At 33.2% G+C, this 24,418-nt stretch overlaps 1 protein-coding gene across 1 annotated transcript in view; it reads left to right on the top strand.

Annotated features, from left to right (window-relative positions):
- Csmd3 (CUB and Sushi multiple domains 3) overlaps positions 1–24,186 on the top strand; it is a 1,310,498-nt gene extending 1,286,312 nt beyond the window's left edge. Inside the window, exons 64-71 of the mRNA XM_087559497.1 lie at positions 1,631–1,738; positions 4,968–5,147; positions 6,729–6,794; positions 11,674–11,832; positions 13,693–13,805; positions 16,373–16,460; positions 17,759–17,894; positions 22,224–24,186. Of these exons, the coding sequence (XP_087415623.1) occupies positions 1,631–1,738; positions 4,968–5,147; positions 6,729–6,794; positions 11,674–11,832; positions 13,693–13,805; positions 16,373–16,460; positions 17,759–17,894; positions 22,224–22,383 (1,010 nt within the window). The 3' untranslated portion in view covers positions 22,384–24,186. The remainder of the gene's footprint in view (positions 1–1,630; positions 1,739–4,967; positions 5,148–6,728; positions 6,795–11,673; positions 11,833–13,692; positions 13,806–16,372; positions 16,461–17,758; positions 17,895–22,223) is intronic.
- The last annotated feature ends 232 nt before the right edge of the window (positions 24,187–24,418 follow it).

Raw genomic sequence — 24,418 nt, 5'->3', positions numbered from 1 at the left:
TGCAACAAACAACACAAAATCATCATCATCATCATCATCATCATCAACAACAACAACAAAAACAACAAAAACAAATCAACTATTCCCAGATTCTCATCTTCCAATCTAATCTTTCTATTCACCTTGATTTGACAGGTATCTCATTGTGAGGAGGTAAATTTATATTCACAGAAAATTAATTACAGAGAAATGGAAGACTAAGTGAAGAATAGCTGAGCTATTCAAGGCAATATATTTTAATTTCTGTAGTCTTGAATTTCACTATTTTGCATATGTAGGATTATGAAGTAGATTTGGGGATATAGATTTTATTATTAAAACTTAGAATATGTCACCTGTTGATACAGATAATCATCTGAAAATAGCCTTGTCCAATGTAATTTTTTCAGAAATTTACAAATCAGAATAAATTAATTTTCAATAGTGGCCAGGAGTATGGGAAAGAATAGATGTCAAAATGATTGATAAATCATTGAGATCAGTGATGGATTAAGAGCCATGAACACATTTTTCATTAACTGTAACTTTGGGCATAGGAAGATACATTATTTGGATTCAGTGTTAGTTTCATAAAGTAATTATAGCTATGGAATATTTTCAATTTGCCTCTTTAGATATTTAATTCCAAGATATCCTATCAAATAATGATGTTGATGTCCAGTTTATAATTGAAATTAATATCTTTGCATATTGATTGAGAAAAACATATTGAGTTATACTTTAGTACCTGAAATAATGAGTATGCTAATATAAGTTATAAAACATATACATATATTTCAGTTAAAATACTTTTATTATTATTATTCATTCCTTGAACCAAGAATTTCAGGACTACTATTGAGAGTAATAATAGATAGGAGAAAGCAAGGCCTAAGTGATAATTTCTAAACCACTGAGTTCTCTCAGGATATTTTTAAGGGAATCCAAAGAGACCAACAGTTAAGTACCACTTGTCTGGTCATCCACTACTAATCTTTTGATAAATTTAATAATTTTTCTTGCAATATATTATGAGTTAATGACTTGTTTCCTAGTTTCACTGCCACAGAGGAATTTAGTATGTTTACACTAAAATCTAAAAGATAGTGCCAACTCATAACTAGAATTAAAGCTCTTTATTACTCATCCCCTTGCCCTCTGAGACACTTGAGAAATAATTCTCTTCACAAATGATTCTCCAGTCAGTTCTTCTACTGCTTCCTGTTTATAAGCCTTTCCCTGACGTTGTTTCTTCCTTATTTGAGTGATCCACAGAAATCAATTAAGTGTATTCTCCACCATGCCATGTAACAGATGATGTTCTCACTTCTATAAGCTTTTCATCATGTTTTTATCAATTTTGTTTTCAGAAAAAGGTCTTATGTATTCTAGGCTGACGTTGAACTCCAAGTGTGATAAAGATTGCCCTCAGCTCTCATTAACCTCGTCAGTGCTCAGATTACAGTCTGTCCTTTATAATGCCAGGTTTTGTGGAGCTCATGATCTGTGTTGAAAATTCACAAATGCTCACTCGTTTTTTTAAATTCTGTCTTCCAGGTTTCTTCTGAAAATATTTTTTATTCACAGTTTTTAATATTTAGTGTTAGTTTTGAAATTACAGTTTGACTTCTATGTCATTTGCTATAGGTAGGAAGTGTTGTTCAGTTCCACTGCAAAAAGGGACACCTGCTTCAAGGATCTACAACAAGAACTTGCCTTGCTGACCTGACATGGAGTGGAATTCAACCTGAGTGCATACGTAAGGATTGTACAATTATATGGCATGTATCATGGATCTGAGTTCATACACACATTTTTCTTCCAACAATGGAAACTAGTTTGTATCTGTATAGGATATATATATGTATATATGAATATATGTATATATATATAATTGTTTGAGACTAGTGCAAAACATTTTATTTTTATAGTTTTAGTCCTGTATAAAAATCCCATGGTCATTGGAAAGCAGTGATTCCAAAGAGACCAGAACTTAGGGGGTAAAATTTTGTTCTTTTGCAAAAGTTCTTATAGTGGTGTGAGCTTGTTCGTGTGGTATTTTAAGTGACGCTTACTTTCTTGTTTCCTGGGCCTGCACTCAAAATTGAAATACTATGGAATCAGAGATGCTATAAAATAGTGAATCATAAAGACTTTTAATCACACGTGAAAAGGTTTTCAGAGAATATGAGGCAACTAGAACGATAAAATGAAGGAAAGGAAAGAACTTTGCAGAACCATCTAACCAGTTTTAGTGTCAGTAAATGACATTTGCATGTACAATTTGAAACAAATTAAACCATTCCGACACCTGTACTTCATTTCCCCTAATATTCTCTTTTCTTTCCCATGTTTTAAATTCTAAATCTCTTGCAAAGAATAACAACAATAAAATTGTAAAATATATGAAAATATCAGCACTCAATAGTAATGTTTAAATTTATAAAGTTAGGTTTAATGCAAACATACTGTGGATTTCCTTAAACTTTGGCAGGAACTCACAATAAAAAGGGGGATCTTCTCTGAATTAATTGATTATATAGAACATGAATCATGACTTTATTGAGTGGTTTATATCTAATTATGGCAAAATTCTTCATAAGAGAGTTTCTCAGTGTAGCCTCAGCATAGATGAGTTTGAGTCCAGCAACATGGCTGCTCTGGCAATGGATCACATCCAAAGACTTTCTATGGAAATGCAACATTTGTTCACTTGGTGTGATTATCATCTCAGAGGCTTAGAAATGCTTACTCATTCTTTCTAGTTCTATGTGAACTCTGGCTGCCTGGTTCAACTCAGCTGTTCTGGCTTAAATTCTTCTCTAGGCTGACTGATTCAATCTGGATTTTCTTAGCTGCTGTATAAACTGTACTGCTTGGCCTCAAACTAACCCTAGCAATATGTTCTATTTTTATGGCTCCTTCTTACTCTGTGGCTTCTACTGCCTCTGCTGACCTGCACTGAACTGCACTCATGAATGAACTCAACTCAACTGCACTACACTCACACCTTGACTCCCAAGTCACTGATACAATTCCACTGCATTGAACTGAACTGACTGAACAGAACTGGCTCCCAATGCAAAGAAACTCCCCTTACTCAGCTGCCCTCCAATTCGCTATAACTTTTCAACATAGCTGCTTCCTTCTACACACTAAACTTACTTCCACTATTCAGGATTAAAGGTGTGTACTACTGCCATGTTTATATTCCAGCCAGAGTACACAGGTTACTAGATTAAAAAAATATTTTCTACACTTCTAGGTATATATGATCTGGCTTGAATAAAGACACATCCTTTATTTTTAACAATGGAGCAAAAGTCAGTTTATTGAAGTAAATAGCCATGCTTGAGAGTGATGTTTAATTGAGGGGCAAAGAGGCAAATCAGAAAGAGAGTTGATAGAATGAGTCAGAGATAAGAGATGCCCAACTTACATGAGAACAGGTAGGTAAGAGAGACTTTAAAAGAGCATGGTAGAGAGAGGGAGAGAAGAGGCAGTTTTACAGAGACAGATTGCAGGTAAAGAAATAAGGAACCAAAAAATATGGACCCAGAAGATTAGAACAGATTACCAGAGTTAGTTTTAGGCCAGGGAAAGCAATTCAATCAGAAGCTGAGGGAAAACAGTTTGAATCAGTCAGCTTGGAAAGGAATTTTAAGCCAAAACAGTTGAGTTGACCAATCTAGCCAGTGGATAGAACAAACTAGAAAGGGTGAATTTATTCAGCAGTAAGTCTCTGAGACAACAATTACATATGGCAAATAAAAGTTGCATTTCTACCTCAGAATATGTATTTTGGGACAGTTTTGGATATTGCAACTGTACCCAGTTACAATAAATTGGTGTTCTTTGGTGAGCTACAGTAATTATTTGGCTATGTAAGTCCAGCTTACCATCTCCAGTTACTGCTTGGTATTAAGAATGGTATGTGTATATTATGTGAAGCTTAAGGATGCAGAGCTGGACACTGTGACACAAGCATATAATGTGAGCTCTTCAAAAAGCTGTGGCATGAGCATCACATGTTCAAAGCCAGCATTGACAACTGAACCCTCGTTTCAAAATGAGAATTTGTAAAGGGATGATAATAGAGCCATACAGTAGGGAGTTTGTCTAGCATATATGAGGTCCTAGGTTCCATACGTATCACTGAAAGCAAAGTCAGTTGAAGCAGACCATATGCTACCCAAAATTAAATGAATTAAACTTTGTATTAATAATTGACTTAAGTATAAACAATTTAGCACTGTGTTTAGTGTATAGAATAAATTGAACTGACCAACTGAATTAACTGTTATCCATATTGAATCTCTATGAGGAAATAAGTGGAAGAATACTGTTCATTAAATGAATTGGTCAGTAAAAAAGCAACCCCAGATTAGAAGAATGAAATGATTCTTCTAGCACATAGACCAAAAATATAGCCAAAAATATTAAATATATTTCTATATAATTTATCATTAATATCTGACCATATAATGAATCCCTGGTTGGATTTAGCTTCAAAAATGTTTTTCATTTAAAATAAATATATATTTATATGTTGAATATACTTTTTTAGAAATTATATAGAAAATATAAGCATGTAAAAATTCTTACTTCAGAGTATTAGAATTTTTTAAAACATTACTATTCTTTGTGACTCGCCAGAATTGTGCTTCAATATTCATTTAGAAGGATAAATTGTCAGTCAGTTTTTTTATTTCTGTCTTTCTTCCTTACTTCCTTCCTTTTTCTTTCTTTCCTTTCTATTCTCCTCTTTTTTCTTTTAACATCTCCTGGTATTACTCACACATTTTCTTAAGAAATCTCAGGATATAAAAATAATATATTTTATTTTCATTGGTTCATTAAATTAACTTTTGAAAGTTGCACTTAAACAATAAAATTGGAGTTAGGATAAGTGTGTATTTTGACTATTTCCTCAAAATTCTAGTCATGCATCTCAAAAAAATTAACTTTTTTCTCTGTTCTTAATATAGCTCACAGTTGTAAGCAGCCAGAAAGTCCTGCTCATGCAAATGTAGTAGGAATGGACCTGCCCTCCCATGGGTACACACTCATCTATACCTGTCAACCTGGATTCTTCTTAGCAGGGGGAACTGAACATAGAGTATGCAGGTCTGATAACACCTGGACTGGAAAAGTTCCTGTCTGTGAAGGTAATATTTCTTTACAGATGCTTTAACATATTAGGAAGTGCTGTTTATATCTTTTAGGAACAAAGAGTATTTGTTGACCAAATCCAAAATTTGAAGCTATGTAGGCATTTTTGATTGCAGAAAAATGGACACACTCCGATCATTCTATGACATCTTTTCCATGCTAACTTGACTCCATTTATCTTTCTGTTCTCTTCACATTCTCTTTCTAAAATGGGTTTATTAGTTTATTTGTTTTATATATTTGTCATAGCAAATTATCTACATGTGGGTGACTTTACAAGATACAGGTTTGTTCTTCCATATGTATTAAGTACAAAAGTCCAAAATAAAGAGTGAACAGGTCTTGTTATATTCTACCACTCCCAGGGACAGAGCATTTTCCTACCCTATGTTTTATCTGAGCAATCACTGGCATTTTTTTCCTCATATCTCCCAGTGAATTCTGACTTCATCTTCCTATGTGGTATTTTTCGTTGCATGCTCATAGCATTTTCTTATGAGGAAACTTTTTCTGTATATGACTTCATTGAAATTAAGTATGTTATCGTGATATCAGCAGTTAATTACAGCAATAATTTACTTCCAAATAGGGTCTTATTATAATGTAGTGTGGGTTTTCTAAAGGATATTATTTGATCCAATGTGGTAGGTGATGTTTCAATATATCTTATTTCATAGCTGTCTTTCACAGTCCATACAAATTTCACAGAGTTTGGGTTAGAGGTTATAAGTAACAGCTCTAATTTTCACAATTTTGAACTGAGTCAATGTAGCATGATCATTTAGATAGATCTAGGTAAAGTCTACACTGGTTGCTGCTTTACCAGGAAAAATCTTAATTAATCTTGATATACTGAATTTACTAGAGAAACATACACACTTCCCATATGAGCCAGTAAAGGGTATTTTCCATACATATTATTTCAGCAGCAGCATTTTCTTTACATCTGTTGAACTTTCCTCTCAGACTATCTTGTGTTTGATGGCTTACAGTAGGTCCACATTTTATTACTGTTTTGAACTATTTTTATTCCCTCCTTAGCCAGAGTGAAATCCTGTGGGTTTTTTCCTCCCTCCTTAAAATACCCACTGCATAAGAAAGTCCTTTTTCTTTACTCTGTGTGCTGCTAATCTTTACTTCTACTCTTCTGTCCATCTATATGACATTCCCCAACTGGCCTTAATACCAAGAAACAAAATCCTCAGTGTCCATGATGCCATAAATGGTTTCATTTTAGCTTCTTTCTTTAATCAAAGATGAATTGCCTGTGAGAATTAAAGAAAAGTTCTTGCCCCAAAGGACTGTGATGGAAATAATTACTACAGCTGTTAATTAGGAGGTACTTTGATTGGCATTGAATGAACAAAGAATTTTCAAGGAAATTAAGTAATATTTCAGACTTTAGTGAATACAATATACAGACTATGTGTAGTGTGTTGACTATGTGTAGTATATTGACTATGAGTAGCATATTGACTATGTATAGTATGTTGACTATGTGTAGTATGTTGACTATGTGTAGTATGTTGACTATGTGTAATATGTTGACTTTTGGAAATGCTGTTTTGTTCCCACAGCTGGTTCCAAAATATTAGTGAAAGACCCTCGACCTGCATTAGGAACACCTAGTCCAAAGCTAAGTGGTAAGTAATTGGTTATTCCAGATGTTATTATCTCTCAAATTGATCTACATTTTTCTCCTTATCTACTTATTAAAATAATAAAGTTTATGTTGCAAAAGTATGTCTTACTATGTTAGTTATGATTTTTAAATAACATAATGTTAACTTATTGCATGAAATATTTTAATATATTTCAAAATTATTAGATAGTTATTTTTGTAAAAATTATGACTTTTTCATTTATCTATAGATTTTTGTTTTAAAGTCTTTTAATTAATGATGGCAATGATTTTTATATAGAAAATTAAAGTAGAAGACAAGACTTAAATTAAAAGATATACACCTATACAGAGGCATATAGTTCAACATATTTGTTAGAAGATAAGATTTAGAAATTGTACAATTTATTTGTAATCATTTGATTTAAAAATTCACTTTTAACTACATGGTCTAGTCATTAATAATATTTCTATAACCTTGATGTAATTCTCATCCTAAATTTATTTACTATATATGATACTTATCAGAATAAATCATAGAGTACACTGTGTAAATTAAGGGGCTCTATTTGTCCTAACTATAACTTTTACATCATTAAGGATTATATTTTTGTTAAATACATTTTTATCTTCAGTCCAACTTGGGAACTTAAACCAAAGTAACATTCTAAAGGCTATAGATAGACTCAAATAGTTATACTAGAAGAGAAGAAATCCCCAGAGTTTATATTGCATCTCTGTTAAAAACCTGTAACAGTTATAACACAACCATAAAAATAAATACAAAGGTAAAATTGTAGATGACAAAACAGAAAATTTTCTAACAAATAAGTATTTTTGAAAGATTTTTCAGGAAAAAATACAAATATGACAGAGAACAGGTTAAATACATTTAAAATTTGGGAAAATATCAACAACTACCAATTTTTATTTTTCTATATTTAGAAATTATAATAAAATTATATCTTAATTTTAATAGATGACATTGACATAGCTTAATAATCATTACCTATGTTATGTTTATAATATTTTCAAAGAGATACCAAGCCCATATTGCTCTGCTGATGAGGACTGCCAAATTTTCAAAGAATATGTCAGTCATCCAAGTCTCAAAAGAAGTTATTCTAACACTGTACTGCTCACATATAATTAAAAGTATAAACAAAGGCATTATGTGATGAAGAATATTGGACCCATTGGACTTGGGAATATAGATGGAATTTGGATTTGAAATGCTAGTGAATCAAACCCAACATTATGGTAAAACCACAACAGTTTCAAGTCATATTTAGCATTGGGATATTTTCTTTTATATATCCTTTAACATTAATGAATCATATGCAAAATTTATTATCATTATACTATTTGTGAAATAAATATTTAATATAATTCAGTACCAATTCATCATCTGAAAAATATTCTCAACCTATTAAAAAGAAAAGAACGTCAAATCTAGTAAAATATACAAAAATTTAGATTAATATGCTAAGCTGTATTATTTTCTTTTTTTTTTTTTTCTTTTTTTTTTTTTTTTTATTTACTTGAGTATTTCTTATATACATTTCGAGTGTTATTCCCTTTCCCGGTTTCCGGGCAAACATCCCCCTCCCCCCTCCCCTTCCTTATGGGTGTTCCCCTCCCAACCCTCCCCCCATTGCCGCCCTCCCCCCATAGACTAGTTCACTGGGGGTTCAGTCTTAGCAGGACCCAGGGCTTCCCCTTCCACTGGTGCTCTTACTAGGATATTCATTGCTACCTATGGGGTCAGAGTCCAGGGTCAGTCCATGTATAGTCTTTAGGTAGTGGCTTAGTCCCTGGAAGCTCTGGTTGCTTGGCATTGTTGTACTTTTGGGGTCTCGAGCCCCTTCAAGCTCTTCCAGTTCTTTCTCTGATTCCTTCAATAGGGGACCTATTCTCAGTTCAGTGGTTTGCTGCTGGCATTCGCCTCTATATTTGCTGTATTCTGGCTGTGTCTCTCAGGAGCGATCTACATCCGGCTCCTGTCGGTCTGCACTTCTTTGCTTCATCCATCTTGTCTAATTGGGTGGCTGTATATGTATGGGCCACATGTGGGGCAGGCTCTGAATGGGTGTTCCTTCAGTCTCTGTTTTAATCTTTGCCTCTCCCTTCCCTGCCAAGGGTATTCTTTTTCCTCATTTAAAGAAGGAGTGAAGCATTCACATTTTGATCATCCGTCTTGAGTTTCGTTTGTTCTAGGGATCTAGGGTAATTCAAGCATTTGGGCTAATAGCCACTTATCAATGAGTGCATACCATGTATGTCTTTCTGTGATTGGGTTAGCTCACTCAGGATGATATTTTCATAGACATAAATGAGATAGTAAATAGTATCACAAAAATGAAAAATTACCGATAGGATCAAGCCAAAGCCATGGTTGGACAATAATGTTATGAAGCCTGGGTACAAAAGTTTAAATTAATATATACCTTTAATAAAAGGGTGGTAAACAAGGGCAAGACATTTTCATTGCCTACTAGTTTATTATAGGACATTTAGGTTATTTCCATTCCATAGCTATTGTGAACAAGACAGCAATTAACATAGCTGAGCAAGTCTGTTTAGTAGGATACTGAACTCTTTGGACATATGTCAAGGAGTAGTATAGCTGGATCATAGGGCAGATTTATTTCTAGATCTTTCAGAATTCTCCACACTGATTTCTATAGTGGCTGCATCATTGTGCAGTCATCCCCAACAATATATGTGGGTTTTCTTTCCCCCCACATTCCCTGTAACACTTGTTCTAGTCTTCTACAGAAAATATACAAATTGGTTGTTCAGTGCCAAATGCTCATCCCTGAACACATGTATAAAGTAGCATTATATGCACGTAACTGATTATATTTAGAAATATATATGTATATACAAATATATTGATGTATACAATGACAATCTCTAAATAGTAAAGGCCATGAATTTAGAGAAGAGTATGCAAGTGTATATGGGATGGTTTGGAGGGAAGAAAGGGAAATGAGAAACAGTATTTAAATTATAGTCTCCAAAATAAACTCACTAAGAATAGTGGTGGCTACTTACTCCTTTTAGTTTTTAATTGATGTTCACCAGTCTTAGTGGTATGACATTTAAGAATTTTCAAAGGACTCTCAAATAACTACTTATTTTTTTTATTTTGAGAAAGCCTAAAATGAAGAAAAGGTATTATCACCTCACAAGCAAGAATAAGGGAGAAACCACTCTGAGGTTCTTTCTTCAACTGATTTACATGAATGGAAAAAGAAAAGAATGTTGGTGCCATGTTGAACTCAGCAGAAGAGTCTCATGGTGCATTCTACTATGTTCTGTTTATGCTCATTGGAAATGTGGCATCTGCAGTTAAGGAAACAGTGCTACCAAGTGAAATGTCATCACTACAAATTATTTAATGTTTTATTTCACAGTGATTATTCATCTTGATACAACTGATATTTCTGGAATGGCTACTACACACCTTTTCTAAGAACTCACTAATATTTTCCCAAAATATTTTTCATTTATATATTAACTAGAAGTTCTAATTTATCTAAGATTCATGAAACAAAATCACTAAATAAGTTTATATTTTATTAAAGGTATGGAGGGAGACAGAAATCATTACAATTAAGTCCCAGAGAAATAAGCAATGTAAAAATAGCAATTACTGTTTTTCAATCACTTATCAGAAACAACCTTATAGGTCATCCTTTTGCTCTTCCAATCTTCTCAATCTGTTGCCTCATGCAAATGAGCTTTCTAAGGCAGAGAAATTTTGCTGATCACTCCTTGATACAGTTTGTAGGTACACTTTTGTTATATAAAAGCTATCAAATCAAATATTTCTTTCTTATAATATTTCACAAAAGATGATTGAATATGTAACAGGATGCCTTGAAATATAGGGACACAGTGTAAGTAGATGGATAGTTTGTCAAAGGTTTAAGAGAAAAACTATAGATAATTCATGATGGGAAATACATGGTTGTGTACCACCCCACACTGTAATTATGTGGTGAGCTATTTTATCTGAATCACAGTCTCCCCATTTTATCTCAATCACAACTAAAACAATAGGTAACATTAGCTAAACATTTTGTATTACTTATTTAAGATTCTTAGTCACATATATTAATCTCAATTAATCATGAAGGAATCAAGGTTAAGAACTAAGAAAGTTATGCAATATGATAGAGTTTATCAATATAGAAAAGGGCCGTAAATACAAGTAGCATAACTCTAGGGTCTACTTGCATGTAACTTGTACTATATTCTACCACAGTTTGTTCTGTCCCATAAGAATGGGGCAATGCCAATGACGATTCTTTTATTCCTAAAAATACATGTAAACCTCAAAGCTGTCAATAAAGCAAAGCCCTGCTCTTCTATTTTTGGAATCACTAAACTCAGCATTCTGTAAAAGGGACAAAGAGCCATTATCTCCAGGCTGCCTCCAGGGCTACTTGAAAGAGCAGGACAGGTTTCCACTTTCCCCATTGAATCTGTCTAGGACACTAGGAAAAAGAAAGGCCTCTGGAGACATACACATGGGTTTGAAGGCTCACCAAAATCATCTCATTTTCATTTTGAAAGAAGAAAAATATGTTAGAAGGGAGAAAATATAAGTAAAGCATGTGTTTCCCCAATTCTAACTAAAAGCCTCATATCTTGTTAGGAGTCTTGCTTTTCTCTTGATGATTATTGAAAAATCTTAGGCTTTAAAATTGTGATTTGTTTCTTAGACCTTTATAACCAAATGAAGAATATGTTAAATTCTATTCATTGAAGATGACTTATGTTTAGAGATAGATAACGTTTTCCACAGAGTAAAGTACTCAATCCAATATGGATGATCATATTTAGAGGGTACTGTGAAATTAAAATGTGTCATTTATTGAATGTGTTCGCAGTTCCTGATGACGTGTTTGCCCAGAATTATATATGGAAAGGCTCTTACAATTTCAAAGGCAGGAAGCAGCCTATGACCTTGACCGTCACTAGCTTCAATGCCTCTACTGGCAGAGTCAACGCTACGCTGAGCAACAGTGACATGGAGTTGCTGCTTTCAGGTATCAGAGTAAAATCTAACATAAATTAAGCATCCTGGACATCACTTGATCACGACCTACTACTGTGAGATATTTCTTATATTCAATTTTAAGGGAAGTTATAATTTATTGATGAGCAAGCTTTTGAAGTTTTGGATTGGTGAGTGGATACTGCTATATACATATAAACCTGAAACTGGGAAGTTAAGTGACTTTAAGGCTTTTTTTTTCCTGTTGGATTTTTAAATTTACATTTCAAATGTCATTCCCTTTCCCAGTTTCCTGCCCATAAACCCTCTATCTCCTCCCTTTTCTATGAGGATGTTCCCCCTCCCCAACAACCCTCTCCTTCCCGCCTTCCCGACCTGACAGTCCCCTGCACTGGGGCGTCCAGCCTTGTCAGGAGCAAGGGCTTCTCCTCCCATTGATGCCCAATAAGGTCATCCTCTGCTACATATGTAGCAGGAGCCATGGGTCTGTCCATGTGTAAGACTTCTTATCTAGAATTACAGATACTGTTCTGGACTAGTACTCTCATTTGTTGAAACGGATTTATGATATTGTAAATAAGATATATATATATTGTAATTTCTTTTAGTACATAACATTCTTGTGCAATTAGTTCTATTAAATTAACTTGTGGTGTAAGTAAAATAAAGTTGTTACATTTGAAAATATTACAAGAAACACTGCTTATTATTCTGTATTGTACCATCTCATAAAGTACATTTATCAGAATTTAGTATACATTACACTTTTTAAATATGGAATAAATTAGAAAAATCTTAATTTGAATGAGAGATGTATTTACATTTAATTAATGATTAATTGAGTTACCATATGTAAATAAGTTTTGTTTTTTCCAAGTCAGCGAAAAATATATTTTATATATCTTTGTTTCTTAGTAAATTATCCAAATAAATTCAGGTAAATTTAAAAACATGCATGAAAGTTTATAATAATTTCATTAGCCTTTACTCAGTGTCATATATAGGACAAGTATAACCATTTACCACAACTATTAAATGTTAGTATCTTTATGTTTTTTTAATTGATTGTAATCTACTTTAACAGGTTTTATATTTCCTTACCTTGACTTTCCCAGTACATTCTTAGGGTCCCTTACTACTAAGTAAAACAGTAGGCAAGTCAACAAGAGTCAACTTTTAATCAGTAGTCAGTCATAAAATGATTGCTCACTTCCTGACTTATCATGCCTTAACTGTCTACACTCTAGCCTATTCTAGCTCTCACAGTATCCAGTTAAAGGATGAATTATAGGTCTTTTTGCTTCTTGCATTTATGTCATTCCCAAGTTTACCATCTTGAGCTAAATTCTCAAGTTTTAAGATAGCACATCCTCTTTTACTAAATAGATATTTTCTGATAGACCCAGAGGGAAAAAAAAAACTCTTCTATTCCAGCCTAAACTTTATCACATTTCATCATATTTTGCTTACTTGTGTATCATATTAGCAATTTTTACTCTATTGAAAAAATTTGAGCATAGACACCACATATAATTATTTTGGTGATTCTAGCAATACCCAAGATACAGAATTAGCTTCTAATTCATTGTTATAGAATACATCAAGAATTTAAAATCCTGGTTTGTATCTTTTAGTTTGCAGGCCTGACTACAAGAAGAAGTCACTTAGTCAGTATTAGCACTTAGGGAAGTTAAAAATTCAGAGAAGCCTTAATTTGTCATTTCAGCTGAGAAACAGGTACATAGTGCAGTTGTATGCTCTATGTGTGCAGTCACCGTTGACTTCATATTTGCCTTATTTCTCTGCATTTCACAATATATCTAATAAGTTGTCTCTAACAAAATAAGTTATAACTATTTACAAAATTAAATAGATGCCTTGTATTTTGCAGGGGTCTACAAAAGCCAGGAAGCTCGCCTAATGTTACATATATATCTTATTAAAGTACCAGCAAATGCTTCTGTAAAGAAAATGAAGGAAGAAAATTGGGCCATGGATGGATTTGTAAGTTTCTTAAAAGCATACTGCTGATCTTAAGGGCAAATTTACAGATTTCTTTTTTCCAAAAAAGGAGACTTTTTTCTCAATTTAGCTCATGTGGATATGTATTTATTCATATAATCTCATATATAATATTATCAATTTAAAATAAGCTCAGCATTTATTACATTTTTTACAGTTTTCTTACTTCTGTGTTATGAATATTCATATAAATATTTGTGTTGTATGTTCTTGTTTGTATGTCATGATTTTCACTTCATCAAATATATTTTTATCATCAATGGTGGTAAAAATGTGGCTAAAGAAAAATTTAAAGTCAAGTGTGTTACAATTACAATCTTACCACTTATGAAGCAGAAAACTCATAGTCCAAGGTAAACCTGTGACTAATAATGAATTTCCTTCTTTCAATCATTTTGTTTGTGTGCGTTTCCACTTTGACAGGGCCCAATTTTTAAGGCATATGCAAAACATTTAAAGCTGGATCAAAAATTTAAGTATAAAGATGTTCGTTAATTAAAGTATGGATTTAGAATATTTCACAAAATATTCTCTAAAGAGGATTTATATGTTTCCTTTGGAAAGACAGCTACTACATCTTCACTGTAGATTCTCTTGTTGATAAATGACATCAGTGGAGGTGTCTGCCCATATTATTGACATCAATAGGTCTAATCCTTACATTTAGGTCATTGAGTCTTTGTAAAGGACAAATATGTGAGCTTAGATCATATTTTAAAGTGGCATACATATATATATATATATATATATATATACATATGTTTATGACAAAAGATTCCCCTTGGTAATGTTCAAAAAGTTGTTTTTAAGGAAAAATAACAGTCCACCCAGTTTTTAGGTTTTGTTGTATTTGTATTCTCTACATTTGCAGAATTGGGAAGTCATAAGTCTTCATTTTACTTAGGTTGTTGAATTACACTAAAATGAGGAACATTCATTTATTAAGATATCAGGATTTGATTTTGATTTTTAACTGTGGTCATCAGCAGAGTACAAAGTCTATTGATAGGCTGGACCTTGTGCTTAGAAATGTCAGACTCCCGTAGTTAGTTTGGGGTACTTTTTTTATGGTAAATATATAATAATTTTCAAAGTAACTTTAATTACAGCAGCCATGAGCTATGTAACGTTTTGTCAGTTATTCAAGTTTAGAAATAAATTCATGTTACTTGTTAATCACTGAGTAAGTAACCTGTATCATTTCCTATTTTATGTATGCAGTGAAAGGCCATGACATATTTGAATCTGTTAAAACATGACTATGAGTATTAACACATAAAACACAGATGGTAGACAGCTTATAAATAACATCAAGAAAAACCAATAGAACCCAGGTTACAAGAAAATTCTTCCTCATGGTGGGAGGTAGGTGAGGGATGTCTGTCTGAGGTCAACCTTCTGCTCTATTCTGAGTCTGGGGCTGAAGGAGCAGTTACTACCTGGAACCCAAGGATTTCAAAGATCAGGACACTCTACAATGCTCTCACATATACTGATGTGTGATGATGTTTCTGTTGTTACTTGCTTTAACATTTCCTCACTCCATTTCTCAGCCTCGCAAGTTGGGGTTATAGGTGTTCACCACTTTGTGCTGTTGACAGGGGCCATTTTTAACAGCTCAATTTCAACATTTTCACCCTACTCTACAATCAATCGAATTTTGAATATAGATTGGTGAGATTGATTATATGTCCAGATAGGTGGAGCAGCTAGAAAATTCACTTTAGAATAATTTCATCACTTCAAGTGGGTATCTCACAGCCTATAGCTGTCTTTATTTCCTTCTGCACTCATACCTAAGCGGCCAAAAATCTATTTTCAGTCTCTATAGACTTATATAGATTAAATTTTTATGAGTGAAGTAATATTGTATATGGCCTTTTGTAAGTATTTTCTTACATTTAATCTAATGGGAAATATGATCTTTATATCAGAGTACTATATTAGCCTATCATCAGCCTTGCTATGGCTCAAAGTGATGAGTAAAACCATCTTCCTTCTGTGGTGTCTCTGGAGTAGAAGAAGGGCTAATATAATTGGGTACCTAAATTATGTTTTGCTTTCATTTACTGGTATCCATGTATGGCTGAGAATATGTATGTACACCACATACAGGCTGCTGCTTACAGAGATGCAATAATGGTGTTGGAGGCATGGGAGGTTGTGAGCTTCCTAGTATGGGTGCTGAGAACTCAAAGCAGGTCCTCCAGAAGGGCGGCTCTTACATGCTGAGTCATCTTTTGACGGTCTAATTCAATTTTCAAGTGTATTATTATTTGACCAATGTACTCTTATCCTATAAGAGATTTATAAAACTGTGGGAGAGAATAATGCAATGTCCAATTTACCAATATAATTATTTAAAATTATAAATTATACCTTTGTTTTTATAATTGAAAATTTGCTTCAAGTGCTTATTACATAGAACAAATAGAAAAAAAACCTCAAAGGCCAACATTCACTTTAGCATGCATTGAATATTTATTGAGGATTAAAAAATAAGGATGTGGCCATTCTTCATATTTAATCAGAATTTCAAATATTTTCAGGTTTCTGCTGAACCTGACGGAGCTACTTATGTATTCCAAGGATTTATTAAAGGCAAAGATTATGGGCAATTTGGACTACAAAGACTGGGTAATATATTTGATTTTTTTATTTTTATTTTCAAGTAGTTCTTTGATACTATAGACATTCTAAAAAGACATAAAAATTCTGTACATTTTGCACACTTACAATATCTTGAATTATGCATTGTCATGATTATATAGTTAGTCATTTTAACACATTTAAGGAATAACTATGTTCTTACAAATATTACTTTTTATGTAATAACTCTATACAAAGCTTGGTTTTTCATTATATCTGTCATTAATATGATAAGCTGTCTTGCCCCCAAGCAAATACAAAGAAGAAAAAGTGATATAGATAACATGGAAATATTAAACTGTAAATTAGTTTTATCTCCTCTCTTCTCTTTTTAGTTTGAACATTGGAGCAATTTCCTTACTTCTGAGAAGATGTAGTGACACTATGAAAAACTTTTAAAGCCTAAAAGGAAAAGTAGCTTTAAGGAATGGGTCCCTTTGAAAGTTTAGTTTTCTTAAACACACAAATTTTTCTGTGCTATAATGCACAAGGTTTTGTAGTTTTCATTTACAATCATGTTAACATGAGCACAATATTTACTGATCATTTATTTATAAACACATAGCTTTGGTGTACATATTCCTGAGATAGAGTGACTCCTAGCATTAAACTCTTATATGAGTATATAAACAATGAATTATTACTCTAAAGGCTATCATTTCATATTTATCATAACCAATCATGACTTTAAACTTTTAGGTAAATACACATAGTCACAGGAAAATTAGTATAGAATGAGATATTACTTAAAAATATTGGCAATATTTATAAATTCATGGAATGAAGCTGATCTCAAAATTCTTGAGGTTGGGAACTAGGCTGGCAGCAGAAGGAAGTAGTGGGATATATGAACATATATTATAAATATATAAAATATTGAATTATAAATAAAATCAATATATATACCATTTAGGCCAGTAAATACACAATAACAAGATAAATAATATATTAACACTCTAAACAAAACATAATTTATCATTTAATGTGATCTATAAAATATTCACTGGCATTGAATATTTGCACAGTAATGTCACTGGTTAGAGGGTATTCAGATGACAAGAATGACTGTTAAAACACTATGACTTTTAGACAAATGGATAAAAAGAATCAATAATGTTAGGTAAAAGTAGCCATTAGCTGTTTTCTATTTTCTGTTCCCATCCTAAATTTGGGAAGCCTTATTTTTCTCACTTGAAAATGGAAGAAAATTATTTTTTTATGTATAAAATCTAATATAAGCTTGTGTTGATTGTACTTCAATGACTTATTTGTGTTATTTCCATTAGGACTGAATACTTCAGAAGGGTCAAATTCTTCAAATCAGCCTCATGGTACAAATAGTAGTTCCGTGGCCATTGCAATTCTTGTGCCTTTTTTTGCACTTATATTTGCAGGATTTGGGTTTTATCTTTACAAACAAAGGTAAGGTGTGCGTCTTCAGTGACAGAAAAAAACTTTGCACAAAATTTCTATTCATGTTGTTTCTACTGTGTTATACCAACGCCACATCTATGTGTTCTTAACATCTGTGTGCTGAATTGTAACCCTCTTTGATTCATTCTATCACTCAATGCCATATGTATACATTGCCATATGGGTACATTGCACATGATTCAACCTAACACTTGCATATTTTGTCTTTAAATTTCTTGGCACAGAACTTATCAAATATGGTATTTATATATTAGCCATATTGATACATTAGAGATATTGAATCTACATTCAGGTTTAAACTGTAGAGAAACAAACTACTGCTAGACCTATGGAGAAAACTAGGAGAGCTCAGGTTCACTGGCAGTGCTGAGTCATTTGACTCTGGCTAACAGATAGTCATGTTCTAATCTGTCATTCATCTTTAGTTGTTTGAAGATTATTCAATGGTTATTTTTGTTTGTGATACAAACTAAATAATAGCACATAATAGTTCAGTCATATGTATTCTATGAAATTCAGACATTGGATTGAGTTTTATTTTTAATTCTCCACTATTTGGAAAAAATCCCATATCAAGTAAAGATTTGCAGACAACTAAATTATTCAATTAAATATATTTAAGAACATTTACACCTTTACACACTTATCTATTATAGTACATTCTCTTCCAACCTGATATTTTTTTCATATGTTAGTCTGTGCCATGTAAAATTGAGAGTCCTTTAATATTATGTATATATGTACATTTATATATAATTTTAATATAATATACATAATTTTCTTATACTGTATAAGCCAACCCCAAAGAGAAGATCCACTGTGGCATGTGAAAGTAATTGCCATTAGTTTCAGAATATATTCATCAATAGAGTACTGTGAACTCATTAGCGGTCATTCCCTAACTTCCACACTTCAAACTTCAGCCAAATACAAGGAACTACAACTCTTCTCTTATTCTGAATGTTTTATATGAATTCAATCATAGAGTGGGTAATATTGGCCTTCTTAAACACAGAATAATTTTTAAGATTTTGCTCATGTGATATCATTTACCATGCTTGGATTTTTTTTAATTAAATATTTTCTTTCTTTGCATTTCAAATGTTATCCTCTTTCCCTGTTTCCCTTCCGCAAACCTCCAATCCCAACTCCCTACCCCCTGCATCCAGGAGGGTTTTCCTCTCCAACCCACCCACTGCCTCGCACCTCCCCACACTGGCATTCCTCTACATTGGGCCATCAAGCCTTCACAGGAACAAGGACCTCTCCTCCCATTGATGTCCAACAAGACCAGTCTTCTGCGACATATGTTGCAGGAGCCATTCGCCCATGTGTACTCTTTGGCTGGTAGTTTATTCCCTGGGAGATCTGGTGTGGTCTGGTTGGTTGATATTGTTGTTCTTCCTATGGGGTTACAAACCCCTTCAGCTACTTCAGTCCTTTCTCTAACTTCTCCATTGGGAATCCCAATCTGAGTTCAATGGTTGGCTGCAAGCATCTGCTTATGTTTTCGTCAGGCTCTGGTAGATACTCTCAGGAGACAGCTATATCAGGCTCCTGTTAGCATGCACTTCTTGGCATCCACAATATTGTCTGGGTTTTGTGACTGTTGTTAGTATTAGCCCGTCAACTGGTACTGTCGTTATTTGCTCTTGTTTTTGCCAAATTTAGATTAGAGATTTCGTGGAAGTAGTATTTCCTGTTGTGTCTAGAAGACACAAACAGTAGCTATCCTGGTCTTCTGGCTCTTAAATTTTTCTACTCCATTTCCATTATTTTCCCTGAGAATGAGAAGTAGGAAGTAGGTTGTAGATTTACCAATGGGGTGGGGCAACTCAGGGTCTCCTATTTTCTGAATATTGGGCTCTTTAGAATCTATTTACCAACTAAAGTTTTTTTTCTTGGTGATAAGAGGGGAAAGTCCTTTATTCTGGACTTGAAGCCTTTATAAAATAAATAATTTGAATTTAATGTTATCTTCTCTGTGGATTTTCTTTTCATTTTATTAATATACTATCTAAACAAAAGATTTTTTTCTGTGTTGCTTTCTCTTACTTTTGATATTCATGCCAAATCTTGGAAATAATTACCAAATTGGAGCTCACTATTTATTATACATATGACTTTTAAGAAGTTTGATAGATTTAGCACTTGTGTTTAGAATTTAACGAAACACGAGTAAATTAATGCTCATAATGTAACATTTTTGGATTTATAAAACTTGATGAATCTTTTTCCTCAAGTTGTGGTCCAAGGCTCCTAGTATTCAGTGTTTGCCCATTAATGATGACACTCTAGGTATAGTATCCGTAATTCACAAGTTGGATGTGGTGCTGCATGCTGGTAGTCCCAACACAAGGAACGTAGAGAGGCAGGAATGTCAGAAGTTCAATTCCATTCTTGAATATGGAGAACTTGAAGTCAGTTTGAGATAAATGAAATGTCTCAAAATGTAGATCAATATTAAAAAGAGTCAATTCTGGTATACATTCTTGATTCCATTCTTTCTTTATTCATTACCTAATTTAAAAAAAAAGAGATTCCCATAACTTATTACCTAGTATTTATTGTAAGAATAGTTGCTCAAGGAAACGTAGAGATGGAGTTGTAGTTGCTGTCAATTATTCTCTTGCCCAAACAGTAAATTCTTCCAGTAAATTTCCTTCACGCAGGAGTTTAAGTCAAGATTCCTGAGAGTGCTTTAAAATTTATTTCCATTGAATTTACATATATTTGAAATAAGAACAACAAAGAAAATGCACTAAGACAGTAAAATAATATAATACAATGTGTAACAAAAATGTCAATGTAACTGATAGTTGAAAATTATAAAGTATCAGAAAAGGAATCAAGATTATTTTTATGCAAGACCTCATTAAGAATTAGGCCAATCTCTTCTTTGTCATAAAAATGAAACTGAGAATAAAAACTATAAAACATGATTAGGAAAAAGAAATAATACATAAGCACTAGTGAAAGGGGTAAGAACTTAAGAAGGCACTATAAATGAGTAGCATACACCAACCTGCCTAGATTCCATTGGTTTTTAAGTAACACTAAAGTTTAAATGTTAATTATCTGTAATTGTTTGGAAACATTTTCAGGACAGAAATGTCAGCAAAACTTTTCTTTTAGCTTTTAATACTTTATAGCTCGTATATATACAATTTGACAACAAAGCTAAAGATTTGCATTTACGAGGCAACTAAATTAGACTTTTGGTTGACAAACATTTATCTAGTCTTTATGCAGCTCAAATTTCTGTGTTATTTTAGAATTGTAGTCTTTTTATTCTTCACGCCTCAAAATTTTTTTAATTCCCATATAATTTCATATAAATAGATATGTATAAATATACATTTATATTTATTTATATTTAAATAAATACATATATTTAAATAAGGTTTACCATCCATATTTTATCCCCCTCCTGGATCATACTCTGCCTGTTTCCCATCCCATACCTCCTCCCCCCATCTCCATGAGAATGTCTCCCCCAACCCCACACCTCCCCACTCCCTGTGGCCTCCAGTTTCTTGAGGGTTAGGAGCATCTTCTTTGATTGAGTCCAAACCCAGCAGTCCTCTGCTGTATATGTGTTGGGGGCCTCCTATCAGCTGGCATATGCTGCCTGCCTGGTGGTTCAGTTTCTGAGAGATTTCAGGGTCCAGTTTAGTTGAGACTGCTGGTCCTCCTACAGCATCATCCTCCTACTCAGCTTCTTCCCGTTTTTCCCTAATTCCACCACAGGGGTCAGCAGCTTCTGTTCGATGGTTGGGTGCAGGCCTTTGCCTGTGACTCTTTCATCATCTTTCTTAAAGTAATTTCTAGATTATTTCTTTCTACATTAACTCTTTCTTTTGAGTCAAAACAATTGTCGAATTGTCATGATCTACACTTCTTGTTCTGTTTACCCATAATCGTTGTTCTCTATCACTTCAATTTAAATTCACAAGAATCATGACTTTATTTGCTTTAAAAAGTAGAATGTATTCAATATTGAGAATGATGCCCGAACATAAACACATACTTAATAAGTGATAAGTGAATTTTTATCAATTAAAGGTACATACCTTCTATATATTGTACATAAGCAGTAACTTTTATTTCTCAAGAAAATTTGAGTCAATATCATTTATTTATTTTAATATATTTTATGTGATATTTATAAATATTTATTAGGCTTATAATTTCTTATTCAATACTTTTAAGTGACATTATAACCTACCAGTGCTAATGAAATATATTATTCGAACCTTAGACTGCTGTTTCAAGAAGCACCCTAACATGACTCTATCAATGTTATTTTTCTAACAGGACTGCCCCCAAAACTCAGTACACAGGATGTTCTGTTCATGAAAATAACAATGGTCAAGCAGCCTTTGAGAATCCCATGTACGACACCAATGCCAAGTCTGTGGAGGGGAAGGCAGTTCGATTCGACCCCAACTTGAACACAGTTTGCACAATGGTATAACACGGCAACACGTTGCCTTCTTCAGAATCCTGGAAATCGACACACTGAACAGTGCACTTTGAGTTCACTGCTAAACAAAGCACACTTTTCAGGACTTGCTGGGTCACCTTTTCCTGAGGAATGATAGCGAAGAGTGTTTTTTTCATAAACTGGATCGGACTCCGTCTTCATGCTTACCGTGGAGAGTTTTACAGAAATCGGGCTGCACTCTGCGAGTGCTCACTCACAGTTCATTCGCTTTTTTTAAAAAGGAGATTATTCTAAAACATAAACTTATTTGCATATATTGGAGGAGCATCCACTATCAGTATTTCTGTGCTTTATAAACTATATTAGAGGGACTGGGTTAAAAAATGATATAGGGTAGAAAATAAGAGCTATACTTACCAGAGTCAATAGATCACTGACTTCTCTTTGCTGTCATAAGCTACATCGCACCCACGTGTCTGTAGTTCATACACACCACATATCTACAGTTCATCCTTTTTATCCCAGGTATTGAATTCCTTATTTCTCTAGATCTTTTGGAATGGCACACACCTTTAAATATTTTTGAGCGAATTGATGCCACAGAAGAAATAATATTGCCCACCCGAATCTGGCATTCTGTGTTCATAATAAAGATATTATGTTTTTTAGGATCATTTTCAAGTTTCTTCAGATGAAAGGTCATTCTGAGACCTTTCCTATTTCTTTATTATTAAGGAAACAGTTTTAGCCATTGAGCTCTGAGAAGCTCTTTAGACGTTTGTCTCAATATTCTTTGTCATCTACGAAGGGTTTTGGCTCACAAAAATTATCTGTAAAGATGCTTATTTTGCAGTTATCTGACACACCAGCTTGTTATCATCATTTAACCAAACACTATTTTGGTTTTGAAAGACCTAATAGAAACAGTTTATTATGTCTGCATTTAATTTATAATGTCTACACATCCTTCTAGCTGAATCTTTCATTTTGCTGCATTTGACACTTTTTAGTTTCTTTGAACAAAGTGGTAAAATGTACTCTGATCTACCCCTTAACTTCCTGACTAAAAGAACCAAGAAGTTCTTTCAGATCACCAATATAAAGTTGTTTCCTGAATATATGTGTTCATCCGATTTTGACAGGTTTTGAATGTTCTGTCTATACCCTATGTTTTAAGTAGGTATCAGGTACAGCCAGTGTTTGCATTGTCTGATTTACAAACGTTTGTGTGCTGTCGTTAGCTCACTGAAAGCTACATCGTGCTGCAGTGTTGACCTTTTTAGTTAATAGGGCATAGTCTTCCTTTTGTTTGTTTGTCATATTTCATTTCACCGAATAAACACAAACTCATTGTGAACTCTCTGTTGTTGTCCATTTCAAATCTGGATTGTTCTGTGACGGCTCTCGCTTTTGTATCATGAGACAAGAGTGCCTATGAGAAACCATTGCACCTGGGAGCACTGCTTGAGCTATCTCTACATTTAGTGAATTTCTTGTAAAACACTTTGAGATACATTGTTTTGGAAATTCATACAATTTTCTCAACATTGTATTCTACTGACAGGATGCAGTTTTAAATTTTATGCCATCTGTTATTTATTCTTGTTTATTCAAATGACTGCAATAACAATGATTCATTCACTAATGTTAAGGTTAATATGTTTAAGATCTTGTTTAAATGACGTTTCTTCTGCAACTGGCTACTCCTCTTATATTAATGCATACACTTTTGTAAAGAAGTATATTTTTATGATAAAAAAACTTTGTAAAAGTATGATGTAAATTTTCAGTGCAATGTAAACAAATAAAAAAGAATAATTGCTTTTGTAAAACGTGTTTTCTTTTCAAATTCACCTATAGCTGTTCTGTTTGTAAAAAGCAAAGCACAGGCCCATTTTCACTTGGTGCTTTTAAAAATGTGTACCAATTACATGTCACATTTCAACAGGTAATAAAATGTAGTTTCTCCCTCTTTATTCTACTTACAACTGTGATAGTCTTTTATAGCTTTTAAAAGCCTAGTTGCATTTTTAAATGCTTAAGAAAAAATATATATACATATATA

Source organism: Rattus norvegicus, chromosome 7 (genome assembly GCF_021556685.1).
Source record: "Rattus norvegicus strain SHRSP/BbbUtx chromosome 7, alternate assembly SHRSP_T2T, whole genome shotgun sequence".
NCBI lineage: Eukaryota > Metazoa > Chordata > Mammalia > Rodentia > Muridae > Rattus > Rattus norvegicus.
This window is presented reverse-complemented; position numbering and strand designations above follow the sequence as displayed.